The sequence below is a fragment of the Gobius niger genome (genome assembly GCF_951799975.1).
Source record: "Gobius niger genome assembly, chromosome: 17".
NCBI classification, from domain to species: Eukaryota; Metazoa; Chordata; class Actinopteri; order Gobiiformes; family Gobiidae; genus Gobius; species Gobius niger.
In genome coordinates, this window is record NC_136868.1 from 19,507,107 (window position 1) to 19,531,957 (window position 24,851).

General features: G+C 41.1%; 1 protein-coding gene across 1 annotated transcript; it reads left to right on the forward strand.

Moving 5' to 3' along the window:
* The first annotated feature begins 145 nt into the window (after nt 1-145).
* Nucleotides 146-24,851, forward strand: arhgef18b (rho/rac guanine nucleotide exchange factor (GEF) 18b). The gene is made up of 32 exons (XM_079574396.1): nt 146-333; nt 3,252-3,400; nt 3,742-4,256; nt 4,544-4,691; nt 5,335-5,458; nt 5,548-5,599; nt 6,009-6,053; nt 6,403-6,477; nt 6,558-6,666; nt 6,918-7,098; nt 11,893-11,954; nt 12,026-12,071; nt 12,954-13,149; nt 13,258-13,364; nt 13,448-13,588; nt 13,708-13,958; nt 14,078-14,203; nt 14,283-14,400; nt 14,484-14,738; nt 14,898-14,974; nt 15,058-15,236; nt 15,310-15,383; nt 15,572-15,751; nt 15,822-15,950; nt 16,071-16,186; nt 16,316-16,384; nt 16,492-16,539; nt 16,639-16,920; nt 17,139-17,300; nt 22,117-22,426; nt 22,783-22,911; nt 23,234-24,851. The coding sequence occupies exons 1-32, from the start codon at nt 258-260 to the stop codon at nt 23,500-23,502; spliced, it is 4,800 nt and encodes a 1,599-aa protein (XP_079430522.1). The 5' UTR covers nt 146-257; the 3' UTR covers nt 23,503-24,851.

Here is a 24,851-nt window from a genome sequence, read left to right on the forward strand (position 1 = left end):
CCATTACAATCACAGCTTTACATTCAAATTCACAACTTCCTTTAACTCTTAACACTTCTGCTAAACGGCAAAAAGACTGTTTCGCTATTACAGTTTCTCGTCTTGCTCCCATCGGACTCTCTCCCTTTTTGGGGCTGTCTCAGTCTTGCCCTCCCTCCTTCCCCCATGTGGTCCTCCCCTCGTGGGATGTCAGTGCCTTAGTGTGCAGTCTTCCTCCAGTGGCTCACCCTCCTGTTCCCCCCGGCTGCTCTGCTCCCATGGCCGACTCTCCCCTCAACCACTCCTGGCCCTCCTTCTCCAAACTCTGGATGAAGAGATGGTCCTTCAAACGAGGTATTATTGTGCCTGGCTCAAAAAATGCGTCTTGAATTGTTGAAATGAGGCTTTGTTGAAATGTGCAGCTTTGTAAAGGCATCAGTACAGGCTGGGTTCTGCTTTGTTTTTCTTGGCGGAGATTTAGTTGCCCATAAATTCTTGAAAATGACTGTTTTTGCAGATGATTGTGAAGTGATTGTTGGAGTGACTGTTCATATAGGCGGGAGAAACGCTGTTTTAACAAAAAAGTATACTATTTAAGTACTAGCATTTCTAAATGAAGGTGGGTGTTCAGTAAAATAACTATATTTTGTCTCTGTATTGCAAATAACAGCTATTCCTTCTAAACTGCTCTGTGCTTGTTGACGCTAATACCTGTATCTGTTTCAATCCAGTGCAGCGATGTGAGGAAAAACTGCAATATTCTTTATCTATCTGAATACTGCATTAATAATATTATTGTGATATTTTACCAACCATTTAAAAACAAACCGTGACAAACAAGACAGCAATAATGGAATCCTTTTTTCATCAAATTGTGTCCAAGCTTCAAACGAGTTTACTAAATCAAGACGAAAACACGGCTAAAATTGGACTAAAAACAACAAACAACTGATCTTTTGGACACTTTTAAGTTACCAGTTGTTTTTTTGTGTTAGATTGTGTGTTCTCAATATGGCTATTATGTTCCCTCAGAGTGTTAGTTTCTACAACTATAATGTAGTTGTAGTTTATGCCATTGTGGAATCTTTACAATATGGATAGTATTGCTTTTATTTTGGGTATATTCTGTGTAGAGGAGAGTGTGGTCAGTGTGATGCTTGTGATCAAAGATGCTTGAGTGGACAGTGGTTTGATGTGTCTCCACTTCACTTCTAACAAACCTGCCCTGCTGTCTGATGAATGGTGCAGGTGCATTGTGGTCACCGCCACGGCTAGCATCAGCACTCGAAAGACTGGCTTATGTTACTATTGCACTATAAAGCATGAGGTGTATATCGTCGTGTTGAGTAAAAAGTCTTGTGAGTCCCTCTTGTGATTGTCATGGCACTATGAGAGTTGTGCAGCGTGTGGTCGACATGTGCCTTAGTTTCCTTCCTTCAAACAATACTAGGAGCGGGACTTAACAAATGACCATAGGAAGCCAAACATTAGGTTTAATACATAATGTCCTCCTCCAAATGAATTAATTTATTAATTAATTGTTGGTGTCAGAGATCATTATTAGCGTGTAATGGTATTGATGGTATGTTTGTATATTTATCAACATGTTAAGACAGCTCTCGTGACATAGCAACATATAGCTATATATAGTAGATTCATTTCATCATGTATAATGATCTCTATTATTGAAAATAGGGGCAAAGCAGGTCTGTAGGTCTTTCCAAAATGTCTAAATTTTGCCTTTTGTTCTTATCATCCCATGAGCCATGACGTATTGTGACAGCACTGACCCAATCATTTCTCTTCAGGACATTATGCAAAAGAGCAAGCTGCATTTTCAGACGCTGTGATATATGAGCTTTGAGCTTTGACACAGTTCCCCCAAAACAGGGGAAAAGAAATATGAAAGCGAAATAATATACACTTACAAATATGCCACATGTGTGGACTAGATTTTCACAACTTCTAATGGTGTTAGATACATGAGGCTTCAACTCCTCAATATAAAGGACACCATATTTCCACACAAACAACTGTAATGTTTAAATGCTTTTAAAATGACAGCAAAGGCCAGAACACAGTAACACTTCACCTCTGCCTCTGACTTATGAGCAGAAAGGAACTGCAAACCATAAAAGGCCTGTGCGCCTTTACTCATGTCATAAGTTCATTCTAATGCCTTTTGGACGCCAACTCTATATTACTATGTGAGAGGCAGAGACAATCGTTTGATTGAGAATGGCCCCTTAGTCGTATCCAGGATGCCAATTTGTCGATTAGATTTCTTGGTTCAGTGTTTAGCTTAGCTGTCTCTATGGCTTCGAATGTTGTCTGCATAACACTCAAATGAGGCGTCTAGATGTTTATGACTATTAGCAACATTATACAATTTGATAATCATTATTGACATTTCCCAAGATCAGTGTTTCTCAAACTGCGGTACAGGGGGTGGTACATGGGCTGCTTCAAGAGACACTCTTTTACTCTTTTAATTCAAAGCAGTGGTTCTCACACTGTGGTTCTTCTTTGGGTGGTTCTAATGGCCATCTGCAAGTTTATACTGTTTTATTTTTAATTAGAGGGTTTTTCTCCTTTTTTATGCACAGTTTAAACATAATTGAATTTAGGTCCTTTTTGACCTGGTTTAGAGCCTGATTTGACCTTGAAATAGGCCTGGTGGTACTTGGAAGATCAAATATTTATGAGGTGGTTCTGGATGTGTTAGAACCATTGAGACATTATCATTTTATCCTGTTCTTTGTAGTCCTTTTTTAAAAGTACTTTATTCATTGGATTGTCCTGTTGTAGACTTACTTTAGTCATATTTTAGAACTGGTTCAGGCCAGGTTATAGCTTGGTACAGTCCTGTCCTCCAGGTTTAGATCTGGTATTAGTGCAAGTGGTACTTGAGAACCACCGCCCTCGATGAATGAAATGTGGCTGTAAACAAACAGCAGCAGCACAGGTTTATCCATCATGCAAAGACCACAAGTCGAAACTGAGTCAGTCCCAGAGGAGCCAGACTGTCTTAGACTCAGGTTCACATGAGGTATCTGCGCAAAATGACTCTTATGTATGATATAACTGCGGCTCTAATGCTGCAAGACTTTTAGAATCATGCTGTAATTCTCAAGAGATTATGACAAATAATTAAAAAACAAGAATATTTGCTGTTATGCTTCCACTGTATTCGTACCATCTAATCGGAGATGGTTAGAGTACCCAATGCTATATGAATTGAGATCACTGACCACTGACATTGTTCTTTCTAGGATCAGAGTGCAAGCCCTGCATCCAGCCCTGTGTGTCTCCGAGTGGGCAGTATCGACCGAGTGCTCAGAACCGAACTGGCTCTGCCTCTTCAGTGTCACCAGACTGTGTGGCTGAAGATGTCTTCTTTGAGACCACCCCAGAGGATCAGGTGCAGATCATGATGATATACATTCCCCATGCTATTTTATTAGGGATGTAATAGCATCCAAATCTCCCATGATATTTATGATGGCATTCATCTCACAGTACCAGGGGGAGGGTCACTGTGTTATGTGCCTGTAGTAGTGACAGTAGTATTGTATTGTGACATAATAAACCAAGGAGTTAAATAATACTACACGTCATCACTTACAAACTGGCATTTAAATTTCACTTTGTCATTTAAATTTGTTATGAGGTCTGTGCTTCTTTTTAAAACATCATTTAGGAATATGTTATTAGAAATGCATGATGTTGTGAAGACTAATAAAAAAGTCCTTTATGATGCAGGATCGGTGTTCGGTGGTGAGTGACTACGACTGCCTGACCGAGGAGGAGGCCTTCAGTGCTGATGACCTCAGTTCCTCTCTCAGTGACTCTCAGTACTTAAAAGACCTGGAGGGTGGACTTCTAGCTTTACCCACACCCTTAAGTGTTCCAGACCGCGTAGCCCTCTCTGCTGCCTCCCACAACAGCTACAGCCCTGCCTTCAGCTCCTCTCCATCTGATGCACAGTCCACATCCCCTCTGTGCAACATTGTGGTCACTCAGCTCCAATCCAAGCCCCTTCCTTCATTCACACACAGCGGTCACGCGTCTAATCACGGTGTCAGTTTGACTATCAATCTGAATGGACTGTTAGGATCCATGGAGTCAGCACAATCTGAGAAAGAGACTGGTTCCGAAAACATGAATTTTGACATAGATTCAGATCTGGATAGTTTTCCAATTCTGGTCCGATCCATGTCCACTTCTCGGCGGCACAGCTGGGGGATTCCTGTGTCCCCAATTAACCTGGGAAGAAGGTAGGCATCTCGCAACGTTTGCAGCATTCTTCTTCCATTGACTTTTCCAAAGATCTTGCAACGCACCCATAATCTCAAATGATATAGTTTGATAAAGACTTGATCAAAGATGTAAAAAATGTGATCCATACACAAAACTTACGCAATTAACCAATTGTAAAACTGAATGAAAATAAAGAAAGAGAGACCCCACTGGCCAATAGAGCTGGTGATTGTGTTGTTTGACCTTAAAAACCACTATACAAGTGACACATATTTGTACTTTTCTTTATTTTGTGTGATGTTAGACTCAGCTTGGACACTGCGGCTGCGGACAGTGATGGCGAGAGAGACGATGAAGACAGACACAACAGTCGCTTTCTGCCCGTTAAACAGCCTTCAAATCCTGTGGAGGATGTGATATACGGACCTGCATTGAGAATTGTCAGAACAAAGGTTAGTTGCTCTGAAACAGCAGCTTTAGTTCGAAGTTGGCTCTAAATGTTCCCAGCGGAGAGGGAATGTGTAAACCAGTACAGCAGTGTGTCTTATTAATGTGTTTTTATGTCATGTTTAGACAATAACAGTGATCCTGACCAGAGGTTCTCGTCAGCGGGATCACCTCATTGTTTCTGTCTGCCAGTGGGATTATTAGTGTAGGCACATACTTTACGAGGAACAAACAGAGAAAAGTGGCAAGGGACTTTGGCTAGGGATAGGTATAGGTCAGAAGTTCAGTCTGGCCACTTCAATGATATTGACTGAACTGAAAAAAGGGCAGTTCAAAACAATGGATTTTTGACAAAACTTTGTGGCAAATCCTAACAAATTTTTTATATATTGAATAATTAATGGTGCTTCTGCTTGGTCACGAACATTCAGACATGAACAGATGTTTACTTTAAGTTATTTATGGTTGTTTTTTTAAATTATGAGTATGAACCAATAACACTGTTTCACACAACATGTAAATATGTTTGCATTATAGTTCTGTAACACTAATTCTACCTACCTGTCCACACAATAAGATTGGACAATGAGTATAAAGTAAACTGTATGGGTCATTGTGCTCTGGACTGACTGTACAATATAATTTCAGGCTGCTGGTGCTGACAGACATGTCGACTGCTGCTCTGAGATCTTGGACACAGAGGAGACTTCTCGAGCGGCGCACATTTCTCGTGTGGTACAGACGTCCAAACAGGCCGCCAGAGCCCCAGGAGGTGGGCTTCACTGTGCCAGGATATTTACACTCAGCAGATGCTGTTAAGTTGGCATCATCAACTCATAATTTATCTTCTCTGTGCTGTAGAGGAGCTGAATCCTGAAGAAAGCCTACATTCAAGTGAAGGGCAGAGTCATATGTAAGTGGTGAAACACTTCATAGTACAAAGTACAGTCTGGCTTTAATGATGTAAACAAATTCTACCTGCAAAGTGAAGTAGCTGTGATGCAGTAGTGCACATACTGTTCCTTAGTTATAAATTGTAACTCCCACATAACAGAGGGGCCTTTTCCTACCCCCGCTTCTTACAGTCCTGCTCCATGTCATGTGTTCACAACCTCCTCCTCCCACAGTCCTCTGCTGCAGCTCCTTAGAAGGCCCCGGCAGTGCAGTACAATATGGGACCTTATGTATTACAGTATATTGTGTTGAGACAGCAGACCAGGGAGGACTCTTCTGTAAATTACACGTTGACACTGGACTCCTCTCTTCTCTCCTCACTCTAAAGTCTCAGCCCTCTCTTAGGCCGCCTGTTTTGTTTGTCTTAGGCTGTTGGTACAGAAGGTTCTACAGGAGCTAAAGTTGTACCATGGGTAAGTAAACAAGAGAGGGAGGTCCACTGGCTCCTGCTGCTCATCATTCTCCCCAGAGACAGTGGCCAGGCTTTTTGTGTGTGCATGTTTTCAATGTGCACTTTCACATATTACAACAAGAAATGTTTTTCACCCGGTCACAAAACACTTGTCTCCTGTGTGCAGTGCATTGATTTGGCACAAAAAACCCACAAGTGTGTTTAATGGCTTAGAACCAGGAACATTGTACTTGAAGGAAACACGAGGCATCATTCTTATTGATTACAATAATAGTATAAGTTGAAAAATGTCTCTACTTTGGGATTTAAAAATGTATGTTATTCTTGTGTTACATAACTGTGTCCAACAGTGCAAAGCAAAGGAACAGCATCTCAGACTCAAAAGATTCGGGAAATGTCACCTGGTATGAATTCCTCTCAAATGAGTATGTATTAAAAACTTTTGTCTCTATCCCCAACATACAAAATCATTGTGTGATATACTCCATTCTGCCTTGTGTAGTAGAAATGAGGAGGAGGACGACCGTAATGAGAAAGCAGAGAGAGGCACCAAGGTGAAGAGAAAGCTCAGCTCGCTCAGGAGCAGAGTGACTGGTTCCTTCAATAAAGATAAGGTAATGTCAATAGTTTTGCTGATCTGAGATAAACAGTCTCAAAATTGCCCTGTCATGAACTGGAACAACCCTGGTCATCCTGTGCTATATTTACCTCCCTCAAGGAAGTGTAAATAGAGCGCGGCTTCATACTAATCTCATTACACAAACACTGCAATGTATGACACGGTGCATTGACCTGTAGTCAACAGCAAACCATGGTCTACAACTAATATGACACAACCTCATGCTTGCTTTCTGTTTTCCTGCAGGGTAAGAACCGAGAAAGAGAGCAGCAGAGAGACAGGGGGAAGGAGGGTAAAGACAAACACTGCAGTAGCAGCATCATCAGCAGTAACGGGCATCACTTGGTGCCGGGTGCTTTCTCCAGCTGTGCCACCTGCTCACTGTGCAGCAAAGCCCTGCAGAAGAAGCATGGGCTGCAGTGCATGAGTGAGTAATCCCACAAAAGCACATTCCACGCTAGTTTGCGGCTGATGCTTCCAAGCACACTCAAATGCTTTGCCCTCACGCAAACCAATCTGTTTATAGCACTCAGCTGCATGCAGCATCACAAATGAATAGACTGATAAGCCACTGACAAAAGTACCAGCTACTTGTGAAGCTTTTGCGTAATTTCTTAAATGGTTTGCACATCAAATGATAACCTATCCCTGCAGAACATTTTACTGAGGCCAGTCAGGCTGGGTGCAATTTCAGGTAATCTTTTTAAAATAAATGTAAATTGGCCTTGATACATTTTTGGGGGCCGCGGTTTTGGACTGTGGGGACTTAGCCTGACTACAGCACGTGCAAGGAAAAAAGGTTTGGAACCTTAAGCTATTATATTACTGCCTAACAAAAAGGAAGTAACCCAGAAACAGTAAAAGTCAGTCTGCCTGGTTTTGTACTTTTTCATTCTTCAAAAATGAATCGAAACTTTAAAACAAACCCTCCTTTTGATGTTGCCTGCATGCATCTTGTTGTCAGTTGAGTCACAGTGTTGTGGCCCAACCCTAGATGAACCATTGTTTGGCACCATATTCATGTTTTATTATAATCTTTTTGAAACCCAACTTGTTAATTGTAGTCAATAGATTAAATTAGATTACATAGTTTAAGTTTTTTACACATGCATTGGACTGAAAAAATAAAAATAAAATAGGCCTTAGGGGACATTTCAACACTCAGCTTCTGTTTCTGTTTGTCTTACGCCATTCCTTTTCCACCAGTGTCACTGATGTCAGCTGTTAATGCAATAAGCTGCTACAAAATGAAAGACATGTTTGAAAACAGTGCCTGCAGCTTCTTCACTTTACCCACATTTTAACTTCCCCTTTAAAAAGAAGTGTCTTGACAAAAAAAGCAAGTTAAGTTTGTTTGTTTGTTCATCTCTGAGTGTTTTTACTCAACACATAGGCTACTAAAGAATCTCGCAGCTGGACTGGGCCATAGCTAGAAGTCTTTTTTTTTATTTTTTTATTTTTTTCCCATTTTGGTTCCTCTTTTCCCCTAGTAGCCGGTTATTGTCACCAGTTATAATGTTACAAATCCAAAACATTTGACGCTTGTCCTGCGCATACACAGGCGGTGTCCCTTTAACGTGAGCCCTGCCCTGCGGGACTGGGCCGACACAGCAGCAGCCTGTGGAATGCGTCGTTGTGCCCGATGCCAAAGACTGCTCCCAGTGAAGAGCGCACGCAAAACTGGATTAAATAAACGATGTAGAGATTTGTTCTTTTTCCATTGTTATCATCAAATACATATAAGAAACGTATCGAGACGTGTTTGTTGTGGGAGGAACTGGCTGAGTTGAAAGAGGTTTGAGGTAAGAAACAGTCGCCTTCTGGTCTATTGCGGGATCAGGTGGATAATTCCCGTTGTTTCGCTCAAAAGACTTAGGAAACCTTTATCCTGGCTCAGTGTAACTGCACAAAAAAAAAAAAGGTTTGTTCTTAACTCTCAAACCTTTTACCCCTTTTTACGTTTACTAACTTTGAGTATAATTAAAGATGTATGAGCGAAATTTTAAATATTTTGTTTGCGTGAACTGCTCCAAATTGTGCTACAAGTTAGCTTATTACCGTTAGCCTATTAGCCTGGACCGATGCTCCTGGAAAGATAATGATTGTGTTAAGGCTCAATAATCTTTGTTCAACCCTCAAGAACTCGCACAAATACACAGACTATTACATTGTTATTAACCATTTCAGGATATGGTGATCATGACATTATCAGTGCAGTTGAGCCTATGTTATTGTAGGTTATGTTACTCAGGTTGCAGAAGCTCAACAGGTGATGCTAACTTCTGTAGCTACATCAGCGCCTGTGGCTACTTTAACACTTTGAATGGTCAAAACCCACTAAGGTCCATGTGTTGATCAAGTTTGGTGCGAATGCCCTTTTACTCGAAAAGTATCACAAAAAGTGGCATAAATATTTACAGGTACTGTATTTTACAAGATCCCTGTGGGAGATGATGTCTTGATGTTGTCAAAAGTAACTGTCCACACTGTTCACTAAATGTTCATGGAGCTGAACAAAGGAGACTGAGAGACACTTTGCAGATTCATACAATGATAGTTTGACCATAGATACATGTAAACTGTCGGTGTGTTCGTCATCATTAGCGCAGTAAGGCGTTTGCCTTAAACTTGTTTAAACCTGTAATACTTGTTAAACTCTGAGTTAAATTAATTCTTGTTTGTTTCTTGAGCTCAGTACTGGTCCAGGTAATAGGAATAGTCCAGGCCTTTCTGCTTTGACAAGACTTTTTGGCTGGATCACATGGTGTCAATTGTGCTTGGCAAATCTGCCAGACCATAACAAACCTCTCCAGTTTACTCTATGCCTCTTCACAAATACGCAAATAATTGCCTTTACTTTCTGCCTGACTTACCTAGTGTGTGGTGTTTCAAGCGTATCTAAAATCACAACACTGATCTTGTTGCCACCCTATGTTTCAGTTATTATAATTATTCTTATCATTATTACTAAACAATGGCAGCTAAAACTATATATATATCTATATATGTATATGTGTAACAGAACACTGTAATACTTAAGTTGTGGTGAATTTGGCTTTCAATTATATATATTATATATATTATATATATTATATTATTATTATTATATTCCACAAAATAAACCGGCTGTATTTGGCAGTGACCTGACCTTTAAGGGCACGTGATAAAACAAATGGTAGATAAACTGTTTTTTACTATTTCACAGTGTCCAACTCCTCATTCTCACTTGAGTAGGTGTTAGTCTAAAACACATGTACACATTGTTTATTGATTTTACTATTAGCTCTATGATATGTGGTAATAACAGTGTTATTGCATCCAATATTTCTAGAAAGATACCGCATGTACACACACACACACACACACATTTATTGTTCGCGAGCACATTCGCTATTAGACAGCCAAAACTTCATAGGTTTTCTAATGCGCCATAGATTTTGTTTTTGGATTTCCATTTCACAGAGTAGCTCATCCAAGTGTAGCCTGCTCTGTGCTTCTGGTGGTGGTCAGAGGGTCCGTTGGCGCAGACGTGTGTAGTCGCGAAAGCGCCTCTGACAGTCTCCCCCAGGGGAAACTGAAGCTACAAACGTAGCTTTCCACCACCGAGTATGGAGTGAATGTACAACTGTCTCATGTAAAGCGCTTTGTGACTCTATGTCTGTGAAAGGCGCTATATAAATAAAGATCTTCTTCTTCTTCTTCTTCTTCTTCTTGTGGGAGTGGTTAATTACTTGTCAGCAGATTTGAGCTGTGGAGTTGGTTTTGACGTTGGACTGATTTCAAACAATAATCTGCTGAGGCCGTTCACACACAGACGCACCTTCGAGATGACATTAAGCCCTTAATGTTGTCGGTGAAATCAAAAACATTTTTGAGAATCATATTTCTGTAGATGACTAGTCCTCAAACTAGTGAACCCAGATTGTTTCTGCTCTTCATGAGTTCAATAAAACAATGGAGGTTCTTCTCAGTCATTCATGTAGTAGATTCAAAGTAAAAAAAGGTCAATCAAAACAACTTACTTTTACTGTTGTCCGTGGGCGTGTTTGCCATGGACAACAGCTCTGTGGATGCTGCCTACATGAGCAGCGAAACTGTCAGTTCCTTCTTTAAAAGTTAGTCCTGTTGTCTTTGATTTACCTTTTTTAAGTTTTTATGAATACTTATTTTATACATTTGATTTTTTTCCTCTCTCGTAAGTCAGAGTTCTGTCATCTGTTTTTTTTTGAGCAGCTTATTCCATCATAAAGCTCTGTACATTGAAATAAATTCCCCGGTGCTACACAACAACAACAACAACAACAACAACAACAACAACAATACATTTAACTCTTTTGCCAAAGAAAAGATACTGTATTTCAAAATATAAAATACATGGTGTGTTTAAAACATGGATAAATTGCATAATTTGAATGAATTGAATCCACCATTTACACTGAAGGCTTTACACAGTATAATACATATGATATATTGTTTAAGAATCACATACGTTGAATATTTAACAGTAAGTTCTACAAGAGATTCTTAATCTCAGTGGGACTATCCTGGTTAAATAAAGGCCAATAAAATAAAATGAAATAAATAAATAAGCTGTCCACTGCACACTGTGTGAGTGGGATAGACTTGTAGATCTGTGGTCCCTAGAGCCCCTGAACCGTGTTAATCCTAAACAATACATTATGCAAAATCGGAAAGATTGTTTGTTTTATTTGACCCCTTTAATTATCCCAAAAATCACACCAGTGGCTAGAACCAAGCACAGGACAATTCAACTGAATAACCTGTGACTAAAAGAAATTGTTCTTGTGTAAATGGAAGTCTTCAATGCTTGTAGTCTAGAGCTTATTTGCATGGGGATCATTTGTATGGCTGGTCTCCACCCCACAGAGCCTGGTTACAAGCCAGCTGTAATTGTTGTTTTTATTTGTACTTTTTTGTTCCAGGAAATGTATAGAATATTGATGGGCAAGCGTTGATATATCTATAGTATATATTTGATTATTGCCGCGCAAGTTCAACTTGTTGTTAATGTAGTTCAATAAAAAAAAAAAAATCTGTTTGATGAAACAGGGACTCCTCGTGCTGCCTTTTAATCACAGCCTAACAATATGAACACAACGTGATACTGTGGCGTAGATTGAGAGGCAACAAGATATGAGACTCACAAAAGGCAGCACTAACTTTGACTTCCTTTTGGACTCACTCTCCTGCTGTTTTGCAGATTGTGCAGTGAATGTCCACAAGAGCTGTAAGACTTTGCTGACTGAATGTACCAGTAACAAGGTAAGTGTACCATTAAATTTGTTGTGAATCTTTTTCTTTTCTTTTTTCAGTCTTTTCTTTATTTTTCACAGAGAGACACTTCATCAAGGACTGGCCAATCAGTTTCTTCACACCTGGGTATGTTCACATTGAAGGACATGGTCAAAGCAGGATGGTCCCACTGAGTCAAATTAAAGTGTCGAGTTGCCTCTTGTGGGTTGTAATGAGTTATTAGAACAGGAAATCTAATCACGTGTGCCTTGAGAAGTGTTCTTTAGATGGAAATTGGATTAGATTTTTTTAATGTGGCCCCAAAACCATGTTGCCACTTAATGCCTTGTGCATGTGATTAGCATGTGACTAAAAACCCACAGGAGATAAAGTCAAGGTTAGTGGTGGCTTAAATTAATCTCCGGTAGCTTTTGTTATTGTTGTGTGAACAGCTGGATCAAACACACCTGATTGTTGCTCTTACAAGCTCCAGCCAATTAGACGCCTGTGCAGGGAGTCAGGAAGGAATCAAAGGAGCAGAAGTGAGAGAGATATAAATACTCGTGTATTGTCGAATTTGCTGGAACATCTCAGGCAGATATAATAGGATCCATGGAACTGGCTTCCTCTCTTTGGGCTTAATGCACACTCGAGCAAACACAACAGCCTCAGCGGAATATTCCTTCTAGAATTACTCTGTCCACACTTTTACAATGGCCTTGGCATTAAGAAAGAAGCTGAACCAAACACCGAGCTCCTCCAAAACTGGGGCCAAAAATGTTCACGCCTCGCCTTCGTCTTGTGGTCTGTCAGGTCGAATGGGAGTGCGAATACTGATGCACCAGGACTTGCACACCTGCCGTTTTTACCGCTCTTTGTCTCGACTTTGGGTGAAACAATTCTGGGGAGGGCAGCGGCCCAGGAAATATCCTATAACGACCTTGTCCTCTTCTCATCAGCGGTCACTCTGTCATTGCTGTCCATCCTCCTCTTGTTCCTCCTCACCAGTGTTTTGTTTTTGTTCTCCAGCTTTTAAAGAGCGTCACAGAGACCGTGAGTACGCCTCATCCCAGGCTCCTGATGGCCTCTCAGGTTGTCTCAGTGTCCCAGGCATGACCGTTTTTCCTCTGGGAGCTCACTCTCAATTCGCTGCAGCCTACAGCACCAGCTCCTGCTCAACCTCTGCAGCTCCTATGGCCAGCCTTCGTCACCACAGCAGCTCAGGGTCAGTGCCTTAATGACTTACCAGAGAAATAAAGAAAGGAGCGTTTAAGTTTTGTCTGTTACTGTGCCGTGTACTGAGGAGCTACATGTATTTCTGTGGTTTACATAGATCTCTCCCTGGGGAGATGGATGAGACAGACTCTCTACGATCCAAACGATGCAATGATGATGTCATTTCTCTTGCTCCATCCACAGCGGACTCAATTATTGTAGAAGGTAATAAAAATAAAAACAACCTCATTTATGTTTGCTATTATAGTGACACAGCATACATAGATTGTCATTGTGTTTTCCTGCAGATGCTCACTATGCAGCGGTCCGAGCTGATCTTGAGTCTGATGCTCAAGATCTGGAGGCAGAGTCGTGGAGTTTAGCTGTTGACCCCCAGTTTGTAAAAAAGCACTCTAAAGAAATTGTAAAAAGACAAGATGTTATTTATGGTGAGTGTGAAAAGTTTTGTTTTAGAACACATTTAGCTTCAGCTTTATTTAGTCACACGGTGTGCAGAACATTTACTTTACACAATGTCAACTAAAAAGAAATGTTTTTTGACCTTCAGAGCTGATGCAGACAGAAATGCATCATGTACGGACATTGAAGATAATGCTGCGAGTTTACGTTCGCGAGCTGAAAGAGAACCTTCAGATGGACTCTGGTAGATTAGACTGTCTCTTCCCTCGTCTGGAAAACCTGCTGGAGCTGCACACTCATTTCTTGTCCCGACTAAAAGAGCGGCGACGAGAAAACCTAGAATCTCCCAGTGAAAGGAACTATTTAATCAACAGTGTGGCTGACATTCTGATCGCACAGGTGCTTCTCAAAGAGATGTTGTTATAATCATGTAATACAAATACATTTGTGGGTGGCACAGCGGTTATACAAAAGGTAAAAGCAACAACATTATAGTAACACTGTTGTGTGTGTTTCAGTTCTCAGGGGAAATAGGTGAGAAGATGAAGCACAGCTATGGAGATTTTTGCAGTCACCATTCTGAGGCTGTCAGTTACTATAAGGAACAGTTACAAAACAACAAAAAGTTTCACAGCACCATTCGGGTAGGCCAAGTGTTATGTTATTTACACAGCTGCATTGTCAAATCCACTGTATTTTAATCATTTATCTGTTTATTCCTAGAAAATCAACAATATGTCAATTGTGCGAAGGTTAGGTGTGACGGAGTGCATTCTGCTGGTGACACAGCGCATTACAAAGTACCCTGTATTAGTTGAGAGGATACTTCACAACACAGAAGGTACAGTACTTTGCACTAATCACAGTAGCTGTCCAAAGGGAAAAACATTATGGGTTATGATTCTGTGCATCTTCTTTTTATAGCTGGAACACAGGAGCACAAATGTCTGGCCCAAGCACTGACTCTTATTAAAGACACGATTGTTCAAGTGGACACATTGGTCAACCTTCATGAGAAAATGTCTCGCCTCCGAGACATATACAGCAAAATGGAGCCAAAGTCACAAGGAAAGATCAAAGATGGCCGAGTGTTTCGCCGTGAGGACCTCGCTCAGGGTCGGAGGCGGCTGCTGCACGATGGCACCGTCAACTGGAGGGCTGCCTCTGGCCGCCTCAAAGGTGGGGCATTCACACAGTTTAATGTCAAAAGGTCTCTAATGTTTCGTTTCAAAATGTTAAATGGATGTTCTTTTGACCTACACATATAATGTTTTGTTATTTATAATCCGTATGCCAAAACAATCTTGATTTTTTTTTTTTTTTTTTTTTTTTTTACAGATGTACTAGCAGTCCTTCTGTCTGATGTGATGATTTTAATTCAAGAAAAGGACCAGAGATATGTCTTTGCCGCTGTGGTGAGTAATAATTAACACATTCCTATTATTATCAGTTTCTTTTTTAATTCAATATATTAAATACAAAAAAATTCTCGACACAGGATAACAAGCCGTCAGTGATCTCTCTTCAGAAGTTGATCGTCAGAGAGGTGGCACATGAAGAAAAGGCAATGTTTCTAATCTGTGCTTCTTCAAATGAACCAGAAATGTATGAGATCCACACCTCCTCAAAGGAGGAACGCAACACATGGATGACACACATCCGGCAAGCTGTAGAGAGGTATAAAAATGAATATAAAATACTGTTTATTACTTTTTAGGTTTTTAGAGTAATGTTTATATTTGTTCAACAGCTGCCCTCAAACTGAAGAGAGATTATTTAGTGAGGAGGAGGAAGCCCGTGCTTTAAGACTCAGAGAATTTCAAGGTAAATAAAAAGGATAACTACACCACCAGGGGGTGCAAGTGTGCTTTATGGCTCATAGATTCTTCTTGCTGTGCATGAATGATAAAAAAATTAACTGGCTTTTTAGTTCATTTGAAGCAGTGTATTAGTTTAAAATATTTAGTTTGGTTTGATAGTTTCTTAAAACCTTTATTTTTTGTCTCTTTTAGAACGTCTGAGCCAGAAGGATGCGGTGATTGTGCAGGCTCTCAGTGAGAAGTTGCAGCTGTTTGCAGACGTAGCGGAGTCTGTGGCTGGATTTGAGAACACAGCGTCTCGGTCACTGCTGCGTGGTGATGGCATGGACCTCCAGCAGGGGGAGGCACTTCTCAAAGGAGCCATCACTGAAGGTGGAGTTTTCAGACCTAAAGTTGCTTTAAATTAGCCACATCAAGTATTAACTTTATTTGCCTACATCAGTGGAGAACTTGCAGAACCTTTTGCAGTCCGGAGTGAAGGAAGAACCCCTTGAGGAAGTCCCCGGAGCTCTGCCCAGGAGAGCTGGTACTTTCGGGGACTACGACAGCACCCCGACTATCCTCAATAATAGTGAGTTCTGACAAGCTCAATATGGCCCAAAAAGCCTCTCAAATATTGATGTATATTTTTAGTATTTGCCTGTTTTTATGTAGCATTATCACTAATATTATTATTATTATTTTGTCTCAGATGGCACTGTAAAGAAGAGCTTTTCTGGTGAGAGTAAAAACAGGGATAGAAGCCAACGAGCCAGCTCTGATCCACAACTCAAAGACTTATGTGGCAACCTCACACTGGAAGAGACGGTAAAGGCAATTAGTGTTCTATGCAATTATTTCCCCCATGAGGATTTAGTTTTTGCTGCAAAAAATACTTTTTATTTGACCATTTTTAATCTGTGTGACATTGGTAAAGTTGTGGCTATTTTTGTTCAGGTTGACGAGAGTTGCTGCTCCCCGCCCAGATGGAACCGGATCTGGAGTGACTCGTTTCCGGAGGCTGAGGTTAATTTCATGTTCTTTCAATTTTATCTTATGTTAGTCTTTTCATATTTCAGGTTTTGCAGTATCTACTATTGAGTGAACTCTCATGTTGATGTTTGTCTTTTCAGTTCTTTGATCGAGTTCTCATGCTCTCTCAGAGGCTTTACAGTCTGCAGGTAACAGTGGTGACTTCTGACTGTGTATCTGTGCTTGGTGCCTGAAGATTATGTTTTTAGTTTGAATGTTTTTTACATATGGTTTGATTTGATTTTCAGGCTATTATTGCACAACAGGACAGTCAACTGGAGTTGCAAAAGGCGTCATTGACTGAACGTGCTTCTCTGCCAAGCCGTTACCGCGGTAATTGCCTTCAGGAACAAGAGAAGCAACGAACATTAGCTCTCCAAAGGGAAGAGTTGGCCAATTTTCACAAACTTCAAGCCCAGCATCGGCAAGAACAGCAACGCTGGGAAAAAGAGAGAGAAAAACACCGGCAACAGGTGGAGGCCAATGAGGCCAAACTGCGGCAGAGGGAGGAAGAATGCAAACGGCTGGAGGTACACTGTTCCCCCTCACCTCATAACACTCTTTCTACCTTTTCATGTTAATCAAAAGGAAAAATGTACATTGTTTTTCTTTAGAAAAAAATATACAAAGGTAGAAATTCATATTTGGTTCATCAACACGTACAAGTTCAAAACCAGGACAACATACATCAACATCCTTAAAATGATCAAACAGTATTATACTATATTTAAACACTAATGTGCTGTAGGAGCGGTTGGCAGAAGAACGAGAAGAACTGGAGAGGCAGCGTGAGAAGTATCAGGAGGATCTGGAGAGACTGAGAGAGTCGACCCGAGCCGTGGAGAAGGAGAAGGAACGGCTTGAACATCAGAAGAAGAGCAAGAGGAAGACCATCGAGGTGATGACCAGTGTAAGTATCTCACACACATAGTGGTTCTAAAGGCTTGTCTGGTCTGTGGGTGTGGGTGCTTGGTTTCTATAGGATGGGGCAAATTTGTTGCTTAGGAAAAAAATGGTCGACTGAGTTGACATGTGCTGCAGGCACGGCTGACTACATCAAGACCTGCTTCCCCTTCGCTCTTCTCTACTTTAACATTGCACGCAGCCTTGTGCATCTTATTAAAGGGACTATACAGAGTTATAAAATGATGTATTTTCCTCCACCTACATGTTCCAGTAATGTCCTTAGGTGTAGAATGAGCCCAGACCAATTCACCGCAACTGCCTCTAAAATCCTGCACTGTCACTGTTGTTTCTTCGGGTCCGAATTGCCGCCATGCACGAGCTTAATATAGAAGGTGCAGTTACATGTGTGACCTGAGGTGGCAGTAGTGAGTATAAAATGGCCAACTTGCGTCTAGTCCCTTTAAACTCTTGTTGGACAAACTACACACTATTTCTCCCACTGTGAGCTGAACACTGTGCATTTCCCAAATATATCGATGGTCCTGCTCCAGTTCCAGTATTTAAGAGCGGGCCAATCTGGTACTGTCTGTTGGAGGAAAAGCTTGGGGAGGGACAACTGTTGTACATAACGTCACCATGGGTGTCTGTCCAGCCCACTTACTGCGCCAGGTATGAAGCTAAAGATTTCACAGAGCGCCCCCCATGGGCGGGATAGTCTAGTCTACAGTCTGCTTGGGCCTTCCCAGTTTTAGTGCGTAGTTACTGTCAGTTTATTAGCCTTTTCCTCTCTGCAGTCATCCTCGTTATGCGCTGCACCGTCTTTGTTGATGTATTTTTTTATTGGTAGGTGAAAAGCACAATGGCACACATTCCAAAGCCTGGGAATTTACCTGGGCAGGGAGCATTCCTTCAGTCCGCACCTTTCTCCTGTGTGTGCCTCTGCACTTGTATCCACCTCTTCATTCTAGCGGCACAATGCATGCCATTGTATGTGGTCCACGAGAGGAAGCTTTGAGAAACAGCCCATGTAATTTTATTCCGACAGTAAAGTTACTAGCTTCAGACATATCTATTCGAGTTGGAAATTAATACAGCACTTAGAAGGAATTGATAACAGGTGATGCACATGTTTTGCTTCATGCAGTACAGTGTTTGTGGCAAATTAAATATTTCATCTTCTATTAGATTAATTTAGTGGCCCTTTTTTTTAAACTTGAAAAAAAATATATGCATGCTACCGGACAACTGAAATTCCCCTTTGGGGATCAATAATCAATCAATCAATCAATCAATCCATCCATCCATCCATCCATCCATCCATCCATCCATCCATCCATCCATCCATCCATCCATCCATCCATCCATCCATCCATCCATCCATCCATCCATCCATCCATCCATCCATCCATCCATCCATCCATCCATCCATCCATCCATCCATCCATCCATCCATCCATCCATCCATCCATCCATCCATCCATCCATCCATCCATCCATCCATCCATCGAAGATTCTAAAACAATTTAGTTAACATCTCTTTTAGAACTGACAAAGTATTTTTACCTTTGACTATTTAGTTTAGATACTAGTTTTAGTGTCATTAGAATCTGCCTATTTATTTAGTTGTCAACCCAACAAATGTCAGCTGGTATCCTTCGGTGCTACTCATCATTTCATTCTTCTCAAGACCATCATTTACATCTTGTTTGAGCCGTGTTGCAAATCTTTAAAGCCACATCTTCAAGTCGTCAGTAAAAGAAGCCATAGGGGGAATTGACCTCATCTGTTTTCATGAGTAATCCTGACTTCGTAATTACAGACTGCAGCAGTAAACAGGATAAGCATGTGGTTTGTTTGTTTTGAACATATAGAACAAAATGAGGCAAAGCTCTTTTCTAAACCACTATTAGGTCATCGCCCATATGTTTGCCTGTAGGCCAGCTGTGTTTGTTATATGAAAGGTTAATTGAGTGATCACTTGATGTCTTATAATGAAAATGCATTTTTCTTAATTCTTAAAAATAATATGTACTTAGACTCAAGTACCTTTTGCTCCATGAGGAATGACTGGGCTTTCCCAAGGACCTAAACTTTTATGAATGTTTGGAAACAGCAACTATGATTGAGCGCGTAGAACAACCTTCTGACTACTCATATCACAATTAATGTATTATTTTTGGTTCCATTGTAGCTGTGCTCTTTTATTTCATCTGCTCTTCTTGACTGGGATTAGCGAACTGTGTCACAGGCAGACTCACAGACGCAGACTTTGATGTCAACCAGCATTTAATGACTGCCCTTCTACATTAGGACTCATCAGCAGCCCACTGAGCTGTGATTAGACCTCGTATAACCACACACCTTTGTTGTGTGTCTCAGGATAGGAACTGTTAGAACTGTTTAGCTGGGACATGCCAGCACCTCAGTGGAACCTCGTACCTTATCGCATTTTGATGACAGTTGGCTCGCCGCTTGTTGATAAGAATTTGTTATTGGCTTTCGCAGGGCCGCAGCCTTGGGTCTTATTGCTAAACAGCCTTCAAAGTGAAGAATTTGTGTTCAGCAGAGATTATTCAATATGAAGTTTAACCTCTTAACCCCCAGCTGAACTGAAAGCTTCTTGAAAAAAGCGTAAAAAATAGCTATGAAAATGAAGATTAAAAACATAAAAAAAACGACAAAAAAGTGACGAAAACATGACACAAAAAGCAACGAAAGAGCAATAAAAACATGCCAGTAAAGCAACAAAAACACAACAAAAAAGTGACAAAAGAGTGACAAAAAAGCATCAAAACACAACAAAATGCTTAAAAATGTGACATAAATGTGGCAACAAAGTAACAAAAGATTACGATCAGTTTTGTAGGTCTTTGTCGGTCAAACACGCTGGCCTATAGGCTGTAAACTCTCCAGTCGAGGAGCTTTTAGATTTGGGTAAAGCCAAGCAGGAGAAAATGCGCTCGGTTAAAGTGGGGGTTAACGGTTAATGAAAAACACTTCCTTTTTGAATGGTTAAAAAAAGTATTTCTGACAGTCAGTTTATGAGATGTAGGTGTTGCGTCACTGTCAGGAAATTTTTGAAATGCTCAAGTGTGTAAGAAGGTTAGCAGAGGTCATGAAAAACATAAGGCTGCTCATAAAACATGTCCTTCCAGCTGCGTTCTCTTCACACCTTCAGGTCATCTTGTGTCCTGTGCACTGATTTATGATGTTGTTGACTCAAATCCACTGAGTAACCCTCAGCCCGAACAGCCTTGCAATAGCACGTTTCTTTTCTAATAGCATGCTGTGCTGAGCAACAGGGGAAAACACATTACTGGAGGGCAGGAATTGTCTACATCATCTGTCATCATGTGCTCGTTAGTGTAACTGCAGTTTAGTCACAGCTAATCGCGTTTGAACATGAGGAAATGCCCCAGAAAACGCCAAATCAGCTGCTTGAAACTACTGTCCTCAAGATATACATTATTGATTGCATTCAAATAGAAATCACAATTTGAAACTCTCAATGACTGCAATTATTGAGAACAAAGCTGAGAACAAAATCAGATTTCATAAGGATTTAACAAGTTTAAAACCTTCTGTAGTTTAAACCTCTATAAACGGAAATTCATGTGAGTCTTGTATTATTTCTCAAAATAACAATAAGGTTTTGCTGCCCTATCCACTTGTTCCGTCTCCTCATTGGTTAAGCAGGGTTTATGAATAAAGGAGGTTACCTGTTGTTGTTATTAAGGGTTGCTTCTGGAGCCAGTGGCAATTGTTTGTGTTATTAGCTCAGTTGCCTATCGGTTTACTGCCCTGGAAACCTGTTGTTTGTTCCAAAGCCGATCACCTTGTCCAAGGCAGCAATGCAACATCTGTGTGTCACGGCAGCTGACTGTAGGTTCAATACGCTTGGAAGAAAAGGCGTGTTTCAAAGGTATCAAAGTCTTTCCCCATATAGCCCCCCTTCCGACACCACAGGCTGCTGAAGTTCCGGTCTCCTGGCAGCTCCACTGTGAAACAGGTCTGCCCTTCATGCCTCGTAAAGCGCTGTCATCATGTGTTCCTCATCGCCATAGGAAGTGCTGGACAGTCTCATCAATCACAGCATTGAGAAAGCACCAAACCTGTTTCAGTTTCTGAGTTGCAGTTTATTATTAGTATTTTGCCCACAAACCCCAAGTAAAAGGCATATTCTCAGATATTTTTTTACACAAATCTAATCCCATCTAAGCATAAGCGGTCATTGTGTTTCCCAGTAAGATGCTTGATTCCCCTTTACCCACTTACATGACTAACTGCTACTGGATGTAGAAAATAATAATGATATTGCATTGTTAAGATACAATAATCAATCAAATGTCTGTCTTTGGACTTGAATATTTCTAACGATCATCTTTCGGTCACTGTGTATTTAGTGGAACAATGCCGTGGCGGTGTTCTGTTGTTAGACACACCTTTATGTGCACAGGGACTATTAGAGCTTTTGTGTTCTTCATTTGGTGTGTGCACATTGTCCTTGAGCCTCCCGAGCACATTAAAAGCCTGTCACAAACTCAGAAGTGTTTGCTCAGCAGAGAGCGCCGCATGTGTTTCTGATTCTCTCCTGAGCCCATAAATACACTGCTGCTCCACAGATTGTGTTTCTGTAACATGAGTGTGTACGTAATGCACTAGGCCTAGTGCTCACACACAAAACCATGATAACATGACACTGCAGAACATAGAATCTGGATCATTAGAGAAACCTTTCAGGCCATCCTTGTGCTGCTGCTTCTTGTGTGCTCCTGCAACCATCACTCAGATGTTTTCTCTCTCTTCATGTTGCTCTCCAGGTGGTTCCTCTGTCGGGCAGTCTTAACGGCGGGCCCAGCCCCACAGGCCTTTCCGAGCTGAAGGGTCTGAGGAACAGTGTGTCTGTGGCTCCGGCTGATTTCCCAGAGCGACTTGAGGTCACGCTGAGGCGAGAAGTGAGCAGCTCAGCTCTGAAGACTGAGGTCCCTCTGCACCTGCTCAGCACCACTAACCAGCACAAGTCCGTCAGTGTGTCCCAACAGATCCCCACCAAACTGGCTGCACTCAGCAGTGTCAAGGGCAGCAAGCAAGGAAAGAGCATAAAGGCCTCTCATAGGTCTGACAGCACTGGTATGCAAATATCATATAATACACCATCGCTGATACATAGTTCTCTTTTTGTCTCATTGTAGCTTGATTTACCTGTAATGGTATCGAGCATTCTCAAAACAGAGACACTTTTTTTTATTTTTATGTAGCACTTGAGCTCTGTAACTTTTTTTGCATCTTGGCCATCTGTGCCTGACATGAGTTTGAACTGGGCCTCATGCTTTAAGTGGTTCATTCGGATCACATTAGGCCCCTAAATTGGATCAGCCCTGTGATATATTGAATAGAGGCTTATAATTATTCAATGTTAAATCTAATTGTACAATTAGATTTCTGTCAGTTTGTCTTTCTTTACTCATGCTCATTTTTTACCTCAGCCTCGGTGGATACGAAGCAGATGCTGCCTCTAAAACTGTCGGCTCGAGATGACAGTTCCCTTAAGGCCAAACGCTCCATCAGCCCCCACCAGCCGCTCACAGTGTCCGCTCCCCCACCGACACTCACAGGTACTGGACACTAGTGTGTGTTGTTGTGTGCATTGTTGAAGCAGGTAGTTAGACGCCGCATTCTTAATCTGCCCACACCTACCACAGCCGCTCCCTGTGTAAACATCCATCAGGTTCACACGCCTGTGATTAATGACCTCTGACACAGACTTCTGCTAATCCACAACTCTCAGTAGAAATGGTTTAGATGTGATGCAGCTCAGTAATCCCGAAGTGGAGACATAAAGCATTGCTCTTATGCTTGTGTACATAACCATTTGTAGCAAACAAAACGTGCACAAAAAAAAATCCTGAACCTGATCCTCTTTGTTCTTGTTCTTAGAACTGCTGAGCCCACCAGACAGTGCAGGACCAGAGAGCCACTCTTCATGCTCCCTCCTCGTGTCTCCAGTCCATAACCATAAGCCCCTTCTGCAGGCTGTTCAGCCTCAGATGCCCCTGTCTGTCCACACACTTAGCTCCGGCTCTTTCCACTTCCAGCCCCCGTCCGGTCTCGGGACAGCCACACAGACACAGGCACAACCTGGGTCCAGTGTGCACCCGCCATACCAGGGCACAGAGGACCTGAAAGAGGACGTCATTTTCTTCTGAAGGACAAACAAATTCCTGCATCACCACAAGTCTTATTTTTGACATCAGTGAAAATATCTTTATGAAGTAGCGGCCATATTGCTTTATTCCACTGTTGCCCCTCGATGAACTGAAGATATGGATCAAACCTGGATTTGTTGTAATATCTGGCAATTTATAATGAAGGCTTTTTAATTCTGTTTTAAAAAGATGAAGGAAATGTTAACGCGAGCTACTTCACAGTCCTGAATTAATTTAAATCTACCCTAAGGCGAAGTGATCCATGTTCATTTACACTCCACCTCCTTTAATTTGCACTGTGTAAACACTCCTGATTAATCTGGTTGCTTGAGTGGATTAGACTGTATTTGTCTTTTGTTGTACAGTTGCACAAACCGATGAAGGCTCGTATCATTATGTTATTAATTGTGCCTGTCCCAGAAGGCTAAAGATATCCTCTGATGAAACCTGGCTTTAGTGACACAAGGATTTTATTCTTTCCCAGGCTCTTGCATAAGGATTTTAAATCACTTTTCAGCTCCTCTTATGCCTGGCTTTGCTATTCAAACATATGGCATTAAGAGGATATAATGAGTTTGTTTCCACTGATGTCAAGTCATCCAACACATCAGATAAATAAGGACAACCTAGTTTTCCTCCTTTTGATGTGTAGATCGGCTGGATCTTAAGCAGCGTCATGTATATTATGTATAGATTGTACATACCTTTTGTATTTGTGTCTCATGCTGTCTTTATTCACTTATTTTGTGACGAGATGCAAACGTCAGCCAAAACTGTAGTACTTGTTGATACTTGATTACATGAATGGCTGTGGAAGTACGATGAACCACAATCACTTAGTGCTGTTAAATGAGTTTGTTCTTTTTGAATGTACTTGTAGCATTGAAGTGAAAACGCACTGGCCTACTACATTAAGGTACTTTGACTTGTGATTTTGTATTGATTCTTATATGTATTTGGTTCAGTTACAAACCAAAGTTTTCCGTATCTGAGCTCTTATCACCTGGAGGAAAGTAGTATGCAAGTACTGCTGCAGGCTTCTTTTTACCTTTACATTTCTAAAACGTCACAAAAGCAAGCGAGTCACATCACTGTATGTTCTCTGACAACATATTGGACCTGTAACTTGTACATTATCATGAACTGTTTTATTTCCTTGACCAATCTACACTAGTCACTTTGGATAGTAGTATACTTGAAGGGTAAAATGAATGTTTTTAATTAATGTTTTTGTCATTATTTTATTTACCAAGAGCTGTCTAATGACTCTGTAGCACACAGCTGACTTTTGTATTGTTTTTATTCACTGAGTTGCTAGAACAACTTGTGGACACCAACTCCTAATTTAG

Coding starts and splice junctions, on each gene's coding strand:
- arhgef18b (XM_079574396.1), top strand. CDS start 258: ATGGCCGACTCTCCCCTCAACCACTCCTGGCCCTCCTTCTCCAAACTC. Junction 4,692..5,334: donor TGAGAATTGTCAGAACAAAG/GTTAGTTGCTCT, acceptor ATATAATTTCAG/GCTGCTGGTGCTGACAGACA. Junction 5,600..6,008: donor AGTGAAGGGCAGAGTCATAT/GTAAGTGGTGAA, acceptor TGTTTGTCTTAG/GCTGTTGGTACAGAAGGTTC.